The sequence below is a fragment of the Anas platyrhynchos genome, chromosome 19, assembly GCF_047663525.1.
Source record: "Anas platyrhynchos isolate ZD024472 breed Pekin duck chromosome 19, IASCAAS_PekinDuck_T2T, whole genome shotgun sequence".
NCBI classification, from domain to species: Eukaryota; Metazoa; Chordata; class Aves; order Anseriformes; family Anatidae; genus Anas; species Anas platyrhynchos.
This window is the reverse complement of record NC_092605.1, coordinates 6,177,000-6,190,591: the sequence shown is the minus strand read 5'-3', so window position 1 is coordinate 6,190,591 and position 13,592 is coordinate 6,177,000. Positions and strand designations below refer to the sequence as shown.

The 13,592-nt window shown below is 47.3% G+C and overlaps 1 protein-coding gene across 1 annotated transcript in view; it reads left to right on the top strand.

Moving 5' to 3' along the window:
• The window catches only part of LOC101798301 (uncharacterized), a 167,820-nt gene that overhangs the window by 90,319 nt on the left and 63,909 nt on the right, over positions 1-13,592 (top strand). The window contains exon 4 of the mRNA XM_072025588.1: positions 1,583-1,697. Within this exon, the coding sequence (XP_071881689.1) occupies positions 1,583-1,697 (115 nt within the window). The remainder of the gene's footprint in view (positions 1-1,582; positions 1,698-13,592) is intronic.

Sequence of the window (13,592 nt, the reverse complement as noted above, 5' to 3'; positions counted from 1 at the left end):
GTGGGTCAGATTTCCAGCTGCTGTAAATTATCCCGGCCCATGGAGGCATTCAGATGGTATTTGCAGCTTCTTTCGGAGCCGTGGAGAAGCTTTGCTAACAGAGATGCTGAGCGCACTGTTCAGCGTTTGGAGGATGTGTGCACGTGGCCAGAGCAGGCTCCTGGTCTCGTTTCTGGGAGGCTCTGTTGGAAAGGATGGTGCTGCAGGGCCTTGTCCGTTCAAGTGAGTGCTGCATTAATGTCTATGAAAAATCCGGATTTGTCTCTCTGTGCTTTCTGAGCCTTTTTAAACCATTTCCTAGAGCTCTGACTCTTGCCTACAGTACCAATAAGCTTTAACTTGAGTCTAGGCAAAGCTGTCCTAGGTATCTAAATTACCTGCTTTCTTTCTGGAGGATTTCCATTCTGTTTATCACCGTGATCCACTTTTCCTCACCCCTTTCCAGGCAGAAACTGTCGGCTTCTCTCTACTTCCCTGGTGAAATAATGCTGCACAAGTCACTGCTTCACCCTCTCACCCCAAACTCATTATTTCAACCAATCTTCATTATACAGTGTTATTATTACATTTACTATAACGTCTGGAAGGTTTAAAATGCAGAAAACAGAGAAAAACGATTTGTTCTGCCCCAGTGATCTTCTTGGTTGCTAGAGTCGACTTCAGCAACTTCCAGCTCCATTTACTCACCAATTAAACCAAATCCTTGTCATTTAATAGCACTATATAAATACATGCCTGGAATAAGCTTTGCTATCTGATGTCATACTGTGTTGTACAATTTTAATTGATACAGTTAAAGTGCAGCCAAGATTTGAACGATTTTTTCTTTTGACATCTTCTTTGTGTGATATTCACTTGATATTATATAATAATGACTAATTCCTTAGCGGAAGTCCAGCAGTGACTGTCAGCTCTTTATCCCATTCCTTTGAAGTACAAAATATCTTTATTTCATTTCCATAATATTGTTCATCTTTAGTCTCTGCTTGATCCTACTGCACAGTGACTTAGCAGCATCTGCAGTATCATTTTGTGGTGTATATTCATCAGGAACTGGGTCTTAAGTACTACAGTTGAACTGGAGCTGTCAGCCTGGAGCTTCCCTGGCAAATATGTGCACAGCACACTGCTCACATAGCCTTGAGGAAATTTTGTATTGATTTCTGGCAGGAAAAGTCCTCTCTTTTGGGATCTCCCAGCTGTCTCAAGCTCCACAGAGTTCTTACTAATTTCTGCTTGGTCTTAGGTACAGATCTCTCCTGAAGCAATTACAAGCCGAAGAGGAGTAGTTTGGCTGAGAGCAGAGGAGGCCAGCAGGTAGCTCGTGTGGCAGGTAGAGCTCCTTGGTGTGGCTCACAAGAGGCACCTGAAGATGCAAGCTCCTAATGCTTTTTCTAGACTTGGTTTCTTTTTCATTGTTCCTCCTTTGGTGTGAGTTTAGCCCTTTGTTTCAGGTCAGCTCAGAAGCAAACTGTATTCTCTGTTTTCAGCTTGTACTTTGGCTGGAGTAAGCCTTTTAGTTGGTTTTGGCTTTTCATGAGACAGACTGCCTTTACATCTGCTTTTCTCATTTATAATTTAGCGTACTGCAGCTCTGCTTCACCTCCAGCTAGAGCTGTAGAATCCTTTTGTTGCCATTGTCTTCCCGGCCTGGCCTGCGCTCCGTTCTGTTCGTCTGCAAGATGCTCATTAAAGAGGTACGTCAGAAAACCCAAACTGCATCTCTAAAGTTGTATATTCAATCAGCCTTTTTGCACTTTGCACCGCAGCAGGTGAATCCGTTAGGCTGCTGTGTTTCATTTCACTGGGATTAATTACAGAGCGCGAAGGTATGATTTACGGCAGCCAAGTGGAAGAGCAAAATCTTTGCTTTTAAACTACCCAGTTCCACCGTCTGCAGGGAGAGGTCCATCAGGAGATACAGTGTCTCATCAAATTTTTTTGTATGCATTAATTAAAACTTTTCAGCTGGGGTCTGAAACTTTGAGGGTTATTCGGTAAAACAACCTGTGCTGAGTAGAAAAGACCCTGCTTAACACGGCTGGCACCCAGCTTCCTCCTAAAGAGGACAGCTCATGACACAAAATCCACAGCTTATACAGTGTCAGAAAGCATTCAGTGTGGGCAGGAAAGTCAGAAGTAGGGCATGTTTAATGAGTTATTAGTAAAATCTTAATCTATTGTATGGAATAGATACAACCCTGTAGCTGTTTCACCAAGGCAGCTCATGCCTGCACGATGTGGAAATGGCAGAACCCCTTGGATTGCAGTGACACCACTGACTACTGGACAGTGTGGTTGGAATGGGTATGAAACAGCAATATTTGGGTCAGGGATGAAGGTGAGGGTAATAGTGATGGGAAAACAATATCTAAGAGTGTAGCTTAGGAAATAAACTAGAGAAATTGATGATATAAAGCAAACTTCAGAGGCATATGGCAATGGTTACAGCGCCTGAAGAAGCCGTCACTAATTCAGTCGCTGTGATATATAGGTTTGTGAGCAGGACATTGTCCAGTGCTTCCTTACCCCTCTGCCCCAGTCCCTTAATCTTTTAATCCCCTGTTCTTCGTCAGCAAAGTGAGGATCCAGCATTGCCTTTAGCAGGATGTGGATTGTCTTAAATTATGAATGTTTGTAAAGCACTTTGAAATCTTTTGATGGCTCTTGTTTCAGAGATACAAGGTATTATCCACACTGTCATTGCTGTTCTTGTTTGGGAAGTGCACGGTGGTTTTTATTTGCAGCTGTGGTCCTGGCTGAGCACTGCAGTTGGTGCTGAGGGATAGGTGTTCCATTAAAGCTGCATGTGGAGAGCTTGGCTGCCTTTGAATACGAGAGCTTCAGGAGTAATGAGAAAGAAGGCTGCAGGATAGAGATAGATAAATGCTAGATGCAGCTTTTGCTTTATTCTTCCCTTTTTTTTTCATCATGAATCTGGCCAGCTAGAAATAAGAAATTATGCCTGTATCTATTAGAAAAGCATGGCTGGAATGTAAGATTTATTGGCACCAATATGAAGAAGCAATTTCAGAAAGAGCTCTGGAAATAAATTCATGTGTTGGGGTTTAACTTACTCTGAACTCTTCTTCTACAGGAACTAATGAGCAGAATTGTGCCAATTATTCATTAACCTTTCCCCTTCTGTGCCTCCCATAGCAAAGATTCTTTAACACTCCTTAAGGCTGGCACTTGGTGCCAATGCAGTTGTGAGGTGGGAATTTTAATACTCTGTTTACTGCTGGACTGGAGAAATGGCGTGATTATTTCCAAGCCTCTCAAAGTCAATGAGAGCCCCTGGAAGAGGACCCAGCGGCTCCTGTGCCTTGCCCCTGTGGGTAGGGTTCCTGAGTTCCTACATGATGCAATGCTACAGACAGCAAGAGCTGAGGGTGCCAGGAGAAGCCAGGCTGATGTTCAGGAGAGCAGCAGGGGTATCAGTGTGTTTCACTCTCAGGGCTAGGTGCAGCTCCCTGTGCTGAGCCTACAGAAGTTTCTGCATTATGCAGGGCACTCTCTAGGGGCCTCCACGACAGCTTCCTGTACGGGGTGCAAAACAGTTCAGGTGTTTAGGATGCTGGTGGTCCGGGACATGGAAGGTACCTTTGTGGTGGTGTCTGCATTTGGAATCATCCCACAGGGCCAGAAGCAACTGCGCTGGGCTTGGGAAGGAGCTGAGCGGTCTCATCACACACCTGAGAGTGAGTGTCTGTATGTCACCTGCCTGGGGCTGCCTTGAGCCTGGACAGCAAAGGCAGGGGCTGTAAGCACGCTGCTTCCTCCCGTGTTCTGCCCCCAGCCAGTCTGCAAATACCCTCAGGTTGTCAGGAGCAGAAGGTGCAGGTGAGATGATCCACGGTGGAGGGAGCAGCAGCAGGGTTCACATGGCTATCAGAAGCAACTGCATATATGCTGTGCTGTAACTTCTCATTCCAACCCCGGGATTGAGCTTTCTCATCACGTTATCAGCATCTGATCCATGGTGATGAGCAATGATTTAACAGGGTTGTGAGTAGAGGTGATTTTCACCTCCTTTGCTTTTCTTGATCCTCCAGATTTAGCGAAAAGCCTGGCAGATGATGTCTAAGGCTTCTTGCTCCCCACAGAGCTCAGTTGCAGCAATCTGAGCTCGATTGTTTGTGTGTGAGGAAACTTTGGGGCTGGATACCTTCTTTCTTTACACCTCCAGGATTCCCGGGAAGTCATAACTTGGAAGTCATTACGGATGGATCATTAGATAAACCATGTTTATGTGTGAGATAGTCAACTTGGCACTAGCCTCTAATTCATGCACAGCTGAGGCTTAACGCCGCTCAAAGAGATCAGTGTGTAATGATGCTTTTCCACCTCGTTCCAAGGAATGTTTCTCCTGCCCCTCCTTTTTCCCTGCCTCTTTTAGCTCTGGTTAACTGCAGTGGAGGAGGTTTGCTCACAGAGCTTAGGCTGCTTTCTTGCAGTTTTGTGATTAGCCTCACTTTTGGAGGAAAGGCAACACAGTCTGGTTTTCAAAGCATTTTCATAGGACTGAACTGAGTATGAAGCTTAATGGGATATGTACAGTGTTACACAGAATGAAGCTCTCGTGGTGTGCGCTGAAGATTTACAATTATTTTAATTTAACCCAAATGAAAATATTACGAGCCAAGTTATTTTGCAGACATCTTTTCTGGATGGTTATTTGATTCCTTGCACTTCATATGGAAGACTTAAGTTGAGGTTTGGCCACTATATTCATGTGTCCAAATGTATTATGGGGGCTGGATTTTCAAAGCAGGCCTCCTCAGTTTTTGCAGGTGCATTTTTTTGTCCTTGCAACTAACTTTGCCTTCAATTTGACATTTGGAGGGAGGAAAGCAGGAGCTCACTGTGGGCACCCAGAAATGAGAAACACTTCTGCAAGTCTGTTTTTGAGGATGGGGAGAATCAAGCCAGCTGTGTTCTCCGACTGAAGGCTTTGGTATCGAGCTTTGTGCTTTATTCTCTTGCATTATGCTGAAATGGGGAGTGTGCTGACATGGGCCTGACCTGTAAGATGGAAATCTGTCTCGGCAGAGCCTCCGCCTCAAACCCAGGTAGTGTCATGGGGCATCCTGGGCCAGAAAGCCCCATTAATGCAAACCTCTTATTGCCATTCATGGAGAGAAATAGTTGCTGCTTGGTCCTTTCAGAGTGCCTTTGAGAGATCTAGATGAAATGACTTCTAGGAAGCAAGTCCTGAGGTTGTTCAGTGCAGGCGACATGAAGTAAAGGCAGTTGTGTCCCTGCTGACCCTGCACTGGCATTCGGCTTCTACATGGGTGGCCAAAAAGGGTCCTGTGAATGCTCATGAACGTGAACTGGGGCCTGGAGCCACCTTTGGTCCTCTGCAAGCAGCTCACCTTACTGGAGGAAGCTCTTGTCAACTGCAACAGTGTTTAAATTGTGCTCAACAAGCCCGGCTGCTAAAGCCCCTCCCTGAAATGTTCCCTCTTCATATTTTAAATTCCAGCATTCTTTTGTAGAAATTAGCAATGCGACGTGGAGATGGTCTAATTGCATAGTGCTTTGGTTGAGCTAGAATCAACATTTCCTTTAACCTATTATTAAGCTTATCATACAGGTATATATATTTTATTGAGGTCATATTGTTAGCGTGATGTGTGCTTGGCTTCACTTCCTATGGAGGTGCTCAGAAGACACTAACACGCTGGACTGAAGGGAAGAATGAAGATGCTGATATGAAGCCCAAGAATTTTAAGTCTGTTAAAAGTGTGACTATAAAACCTTGGTTGCTGAACCATCTGCTTTTAATCTTCCTATTGCTATGCAGTCTTCTGGGGACTTGGGCTTGGCAACAGATTTCCAAATTGCTAAATTAATCTTGTCAGCTTCAGGAAGCACCAGAAAACCCTTGGGAGACAGATTCTGCGCTCAGTTACACCTGTGTGAACTCACCGCCCTCAGCTAGCACAGCGACTCTCCGCTTTCCCTGGAAGAGCTGTGTAATCAAATATCTGGGCACATCGATCTGCAAACCGAAAGCTAGCTGGATTACTTGTCCAGAGCTTCTTGTGCAAAAATGGCCTTGGAAGATTTGAAACACAATCTGCATTATCATCCAGCAGTCTCAAATATCCAAGTGGATATTGAATAAAAATGCTGCACAATGTTGCAGTGCTATAGCTTTTACAGAAAGAACTTTTTGTTTGGTCGAGCCAGTATTTTCTGTGTGGATGATGCATATTCGCTGAATCCCCATTCTGTCAGCAAGGGCTGTCAGGAGGCGTGAGGGCTGACCAAAATAGCCATAGAAGAGATTGTAACCACAGATCTGCCCCTAAAAAATACCCCAAGTTAAACCTGCTGCAATTTCGCTCTGTTTGGATAGTGAGGCTGAGTTGGAGGCTGGCTTCAGACACCTGTTAGCATCAGAAATATCCATGGAGAAACTGTGATTCCTTAACGTGCACGGCCAACGGCATGCGGGGTGCTCAACAGACAGTATACCAAGACTGCTGTCCTGCTGTGGGTCTTGCTGGTATTTCGCTGTAACAGAAGGTGTAGCTCTGCATTTCTGCCCCTCTCCTTTCAAGCAGCAAGCACTGCAGCTCAGTGGACACCGCTGAGGACGTGGCGGTGAAGCCCAAGGAGCAGCCTGGCACCTCCAGCAACAGCTGAGGTATTTAATCACAGAGCTGTGTTTTCTGAAGACCCGTTCCGTGTCTGGGCCTTGTTTTGCAGTAGAGGGTCTCCCTGGAGCATTTCAGGCTCCATGTGGCCTCATTAGCTGTGAGAGACCTGCACATCTCCCCGTGCTGGTGATCTTCTGGTGCCTGCTGAGCAAGCTGTTTCTGTCCCTTGGAGCTTTGCCTTGGAGTAGCTGCAGTGGAGCCTCAGCAGCAGAGAGCAGAGTTTCCATGTTGTTTTCCATTTTTAATTCTCAGGGAAAAGCCTTTAGAAAAATCCTGTCAGTCTCAGTTGTGAAATCTGACATGCGGCCTAAAAATAGCACTTCGGTGAGAGCTAAGAGTGGCTAAAATGAATTGACTGGAGGAACAGGAGTTGGCAAATGTGTGCTGCTCAGCATTTCCAAAACTAATTTTCCACATCAAGTCTCCTCTTCCTTTTCCCTGTGCTGTTTAAACAGGAATGTAAAAAGAAACTGTTAAGGAAACCCACATATGTAATTGTTAGGGGAGGAAGAAAGTTTTGTGGCTGAGAAAGAGGAGAGGAGCCAGCTGATCCTGTTACTTCTCCTGCCACAGACTTACGTGACCTTGGCAAGCCGGAGTTTCCCAGCTCGTTGACTAATATTGGCTGCTCGTCCCCTGGCCGCGCGGCGTGGGACAGGTCGGATGGGTGTTTGCAGAAGTGTTGAGCAGCCAGATTTCCACTAGGTTGCTCAGAATAAGCAGACACATTTGTCAACTCTGCTCCTAAACCTTGCGTTCCTCCATCTGCAATCTCTGAACGCGAGGTGGGCACGACGATAGCTGGGACTGCGCTCTGGGGCTGGCGGGGCTGTGGTCTCCTGTAACAGCTGAGCACCTCTCCTTGTCCAGAGTGCCTCGTCTAAAGGATATTCAGTCCTGAAGAGCCAACAGGGAGTTCCTGTACACAAAAAAAGAAAAGAAAAAAAAAGCCTGTGCCCAGAGGAGGGGGGAATATGAAGGCTCCAAGACTCCTGGGCTGTGCAGTCCCCTCATTAATCCTATTTCTCAAGAGTTCTTTGTCTCAAGTGCACTTTGCTGTCTGGTGTTTGTCTGATTTCTGTGTGGAGTCTGGTGCGCTGCAACGAGGGATCTCTGCTGGGAAGCAAGGAAGCCACCGTTCCCTCCGAGGGAAAAAAACTCGTGTGTATCCTGCACCTTCCCGAGTTAAGAGAGGAGACTTTGAAGTACAAAAATAGTTGCTGTGTTATGTACGTATTGTAGGATGTTTACCACTGGAGGCTAATGCCTAAACAATGAATTTCCAAGTTACTCCAAATGCGATCCAGCTTTATTCTAAACAGTCATGCAAAACCTCCTGATTGCAGCAAACGAAGCTCTGCTATTTGTTTTGTTTTCACAGTTGGGGATTCTGTACACACAGAGAAGTTGCTTGGGGTCTGAAAGTGTTTACCCTGCCAAAAATAAATGTTCTAAAAATGATCACTTAGCATTCTCTGAATCTCTGCATATTTATTTACCATGAGGAATCTGCTTACAGAGCTCATATTGTATTTTTTTACATTTCATCTTAAAAAAAATAAAATAAAAAAATCAAGCAGGCTCCTTTACCAACACCCATTTCTACTCAGAGCCATAAAACTGTTTTGCAGCTATTTTTGTGTGGGCTGTGGTTAATCTCCAGACAAGTTTATTTAGCAACCAAAGGTGATACTAAGCCAGATTTTCAAAGCAGCCTTCCAAACACAGCACAGTGGTTGGAACTGCTTGTTTGTGTGCAAGCTTGTAAACTTGCAGGCTTTGAGGAACGTGGATGGCTTTCTGTCCAGTATTAATAAATGTAGAAATAATACTACCAGGCAGTCAGACTGGTGACCAACGTTCCCACTACAGGAGCAGTTTGTGTATCAGAGCAGTCCTTTTCCGTGAAACTACAGGAGGAGGAGATTGCTTGGGGGAAACTTCAAAATCTGGATGTTCTCAGCCCCACCCATGGCTTCTCCTCCCCTACAAATGCCGTTTTATTTGCAGATTTGCATATTTAGGGAGAATCTTTGCAGTTGTATTTTAATGTTTTTAGCATTCATGAGTTGAGCGCCCTGTGAAGTTTTATCACCATTTTCAGAGAAGGAAACTGGGAAAAAGTGACTTACCCGGGGTCACGCAGGGTTTCTGGAGAGCCTTGGGCAATGCACAGCTCTCCTGACCACCGTCTTTCACCTGTGGCCATCTCAGCTCCCTCTGGCCCTGCCTTCTCTGGGATGGGCCGCAAGCTATCGACCCTCTTGATGTGGCTTGATGCTGGTCTCTGGGAGAAGTTTTTGCAGTTCTTCCACTCGAGCACTCCACACACTACAAGTTTGTCCATCTGTTCCCTTTCAGACCTGTAGAAACCCCTCAATGAATTGCTAAGGTGCAGTGGGAAGAAAAAGTCTTTTGAAGCCTCGCAAGTACAAGATCACAGAGCACTGAGGAAAGCTGAAGCAGGATCTTCCTGGCCGCCTGCCTACGGCTTATTCGGCGCTGGGAATGCTTTCGCATCCTGCCCAGCAGAGCAGGAGAGGCAGCAGCAGGGGGTGATGGAGGAGCACCCCGTGGGGGCTGTGCCCTGGCAGTGCAGGGGGCTGGTGGCCTGGCCGCCTCTCTTGCCTGCTCCCACCGGCTGCAGGCACAGCTTCTGGTCTCTGCATGGGAGCTAACCTCCTGCACGCCTGCCAGTGCTGGTATCTGCACTTGGTTGACAAGTTTGCACGCTGGAGTGCTTCCGTGAGATGGTTTTGGCATAAAGTAGAATACTCTTGCTTAATCTTTGGAAAGAACCACCGGGAGTCCTGTGCAGAAGTGGGTTACAGACGCGTGAATCAGCTCTTAGAGCGATACGCATCGCTGCAGCTACCAGCTACACCTCACCATTTCCTTCTTGCCCCTCTCTCTGCTGGCCAGGCTACCTGAATCCCATGGCAGTCCCTGTGGGTCACACCACACTCCTTCAGCACTCGGTTTGGTGCTGGTAACCTGCCCCTGTGCGAGATGGGGCTGTCCCCCACAGGGTCTGTGCCTGGGGATACGAAACACTGTGTGCTTTTGTTTGTTTGTTTGTTTGTTTTAAAAAAGGAAATTTTAAGCAGCGGGATAACTTTCAATCCACTTTCCATGAAGCTCTGAGAGCTTTTCTTTCACCTTTTTCCTTCTTATCACAGAATATCGGTTGGATCTCTTAAGTGAGGGAAGGTGGTGGGAATATTTCCTTTTTTACTAGCTTGCTGTTCGGGCCCTGGGATTTCTGAATTCACCCAAAGTGCTGCTGCCAGGGCCAGGATACACAGAGAGGAATTTGATTTGCTCTTGGTCCAGTCTGTACAGAAGCTGCCCTTCAGAGGGATTCAGATCAGAGGGCTTTGTGCTGCTGGCTGTACAACCTGTTGTTCGTTACCATATTTAATTGGGATGCCCTAGGCTGCTCCCACGTTACCTTGTTGTGTTGTGGTGGAGGGCACAAGGACAGTGAGAGGCAACTGGGGTGCCCGACAGGGGCAGGAATATTGCTTTTGCAGCAGGGCTGATAGGAGCAGGTTTGCTGAAGACAGTCTGAGAGCTTGCTACCAGTGGTTGAGAGGAGCAGGTTGTCCAACGCAGCATCACAGAGACCGTGCTGCATCCTGAGATGCATAAGAAGTGAGCACCGCTGCCAGGAATAAAAAAAAAAAGAGAGAGCAACACTCGTACATTGCAGCTGTCCTGTCCTGCTGTGCTCGTCTGCCTCGCAGGGCACAGCCTCTTGTCCTGTTCCAGGTAAAAGTGCTGGTGGTGGCAGCCAGTGCTGAGTGGTGGTGAAGGTGGAGGCACGCAGCCCCGAGCACAGCCCAGCTCCACACGGCCACCATCTGTGGTGACAACACCATGGAGTTACCCCTACCAGCCTGTGCCCAGCAGCTTTGTGGACCCGGCTGCTCAGCAGTGCTGTGTTCTGCCTTCCAGTGTGTTCATACCCCGTGCCACAGCGAGCTTTAAGGACGCTTCGACTTTCCTGAGCTGCTTACAGAGGGCTGGCACCTCACCAGCTGGGCAGGTTCAGCGCTGCCACTGTGACACTCCGGCGGGAAGACAAGGGTCTGTCTTACAGACAGGACATGTGCAGGGCATGCTGCTTCCTGGCTGTTAAACACATAATTACATCTTCTTAGCTTGTCTGTCTCAGTAGAAGTATATTATTAAGCCAGCATGATTCCACCCAGCGTTCGATACAGAGGACATGATGATCAGCCATAAAAGAGAGGAAGAGCTGTCGGTAACTGCAGTGAATTACAAGCTCGCCGCTAAATTCTGCTGCGCCGTTGTCAGATGTCCCCGTCCCTATGGAAGGACACAGAGCAGTAAAGTGCTTTTGTTATCACTGCACCGATGGAGTGGAGCACATTTAAATACAAGTCCCTTGTCACTTCCCGTGACCGGCAGTTGCTATGTCAGGGCTCACACAGATACCTGCCCTTGGGGCACCAGCAGTTCTCCTGACCCAGTTGTTTTCCAGGCCCTCTGGAGGCCACTGTTCCAGGTCCTCCCACTGCCTGGCATGAGCTGGGACTCGGCTGAGGGCACCCTGGTCTGGTGTCACTGTGACTTGTCTTCCGACAGCTTGTCTTCAAAGCCAGGGGCTCGCTGGAAGGGGTCTCACATGCAACAGCCATTTCACCTCCTAAAGCAGCAATGCCCGTTGCAGTTTGGATGCCATTACAGTTCCATGACCTCAGGAGACGGCTGCGCGTTTGCACTGCCAGGCTGGGAATAGTTGGCATTGGGCAAAAATTGCTATTGTGTCAGGGGTTTGGCACGGCTCCCTACATGATGGGAAATAGGCGCAGAGCCCAGTCAGTATAATGCGGTCGGTTTCTTGCTGATTTTTACCTGCCAAATGTGGAACAGAAGTAGTTATGGCTGATGTCATTCTTTTTTAGGTTCTTATTTATTTTTACAGGCATCTGACTCGCTGGATTAGTGAGATCCAAACTCACCCTACATAATTCTATGCAAATACCTAACATGATTATTTTAACATTTCAGGTTCAGGGAGTAAAGTACGTCCTGACCTGCTTGCCTTACAAAATGCCTGTGGTCTAATTGAAGAGCTCATAATTTTTTTTAATAACTACTTGAGATTTTTCTGTTTCCACTGCAAAACAGCTTTTTCCAGCTTTTTTCACCATTCAGCTAAAATGAACAACACCAGTGTATCCAAAACTTGCTTTTAATGTGGTCCTGGCACCACCCAGTCTGGTAATGAAGGCAGGGCAAACTAATCCAGATCGCCACTTTAATCAAAGAAGGATTTCCTAGTGCTGAAGATGCAATAAAATGCCCATGTATCGATACACTTCAGCCTCACGTGCATCCTGCGTGACATCTTGCTGCTTGTTAGGGTAAGAGGCGGTCTGTGCTGCAGCCAAAAAGTCAACTTGAGCAGAACTGTTCCCTTCCTCAGCCCTTGCAGAGAAGCACAGCTTTCTTCTGCCATCCTCAGAATGGGATCTGAGCTGTGCCCTCCTCCCGCACAGCTGAACTGTACTGAAACTCTGGCAAGCAAAAGCCTGGCTGTTTTGCACGGAAAGGTTTCAAGGCAAGGCTCCCCGTACCCGGCTGTGTCCCTGCTGGCCGCCTGCCCTCCCGTTAAAATCCAGCAGCGCCGAGCTTGTGTGCTCCTTGGGGCTGCAGTGGCACCGGTGCGGCCGGCAGAGCCGAGAGAGCATGCGCTGGCGATCAGATTGTCCCTTTGGTGCTTGCTTTTTGTAGACCTGGAGCCCAGATCCTGAAAGGAGATCCTTGAAGAGAGACCTCTGAGCTCATGCAGATCAGTTTGCAGGCCTGAGCCTTGAGAAGCACGGTAATTAATAACAACTTGGCAAGACTGTCCTGGATTTCAATAGGAGTTTTGCACTAGGACAGGATGAGAATACGGCATTAAAATAAGGCAGACAGTTCACAGCAGGCTGAAGAGACAGGCCAAGATCAACAGGATAAAACTCTCCTCTTACAAAAACTGCCCTGAGCCTTTTTGTCCACACACAGGGCCTTAATTTAAGGCCCATTGAAGTCAATGGGGAAAAAAACCTCATTAATTTCAATGGGTTTGAATCAGTTTGAACCTCTATCCTGGCCAGAGGACAAGTGTTTATAAGCTGGCCATGAATAAATTTAAGCTGGGAATGAAGGACGGTCTCTAAGTAGAGAACAGGGAGGTTCAGAAGCCACCTTCAGCAGGGGAGGTGGCCAAAATGCCTAAGTAATTATTCAGATGGAGCTTGATTGAGCTAAACTGGAGAGTGCAGAGTGCGGTGGGGCTGTGGCAGCAGAGGGGAAGCCTCCAGTCCTTCCCCACCCAGGGTCCACACAAGCCTGGCGGCAGGGCACGAGCCTGTCACATTCCTTTTTTCCTCTAACTGCTGTGCTGAAAAATCTATTTTAGGCAGCTGCTATTTTATGCTTCTGGCATAGCTGCATTTCAGGGGTGGGATATGTATCCAAATTATCGAGCATTGGGGCACATTTTGTGACAAAGGTTACCGATATGCTGCACAAACACATCGTCTGTTATTTTGCCTAACGTGGCTTTCTTTCTGTCATGCTAAAGGTGAGTTCCAGTCACGGAACTCTTTCTGGTACAGGACACATGCTTAAAATATCTTTCTCTTAAGCCCCTTGTGTTTCAGCTGAGCTCTCGTTCTACCCTACCACGTGCTCCTACGAGTTCCTGAAGGCCACAGCAACCGGACTTCTGCTGCTGGACTTGGAAGTTTGGTGCTTCCCAGTCCTTCTGAAGGTGCCTTGTTAAAACCTTCCCTTGGCCTGGGCCTGTGTCCTCACCCCCAGACTGCCGCCGTGTTCCTCCAAGTTTCTGCTGCTTTGCTGTGTTTTACCTCGCTTTTAATGCAGGCTGTGTCTGTGCGCTAC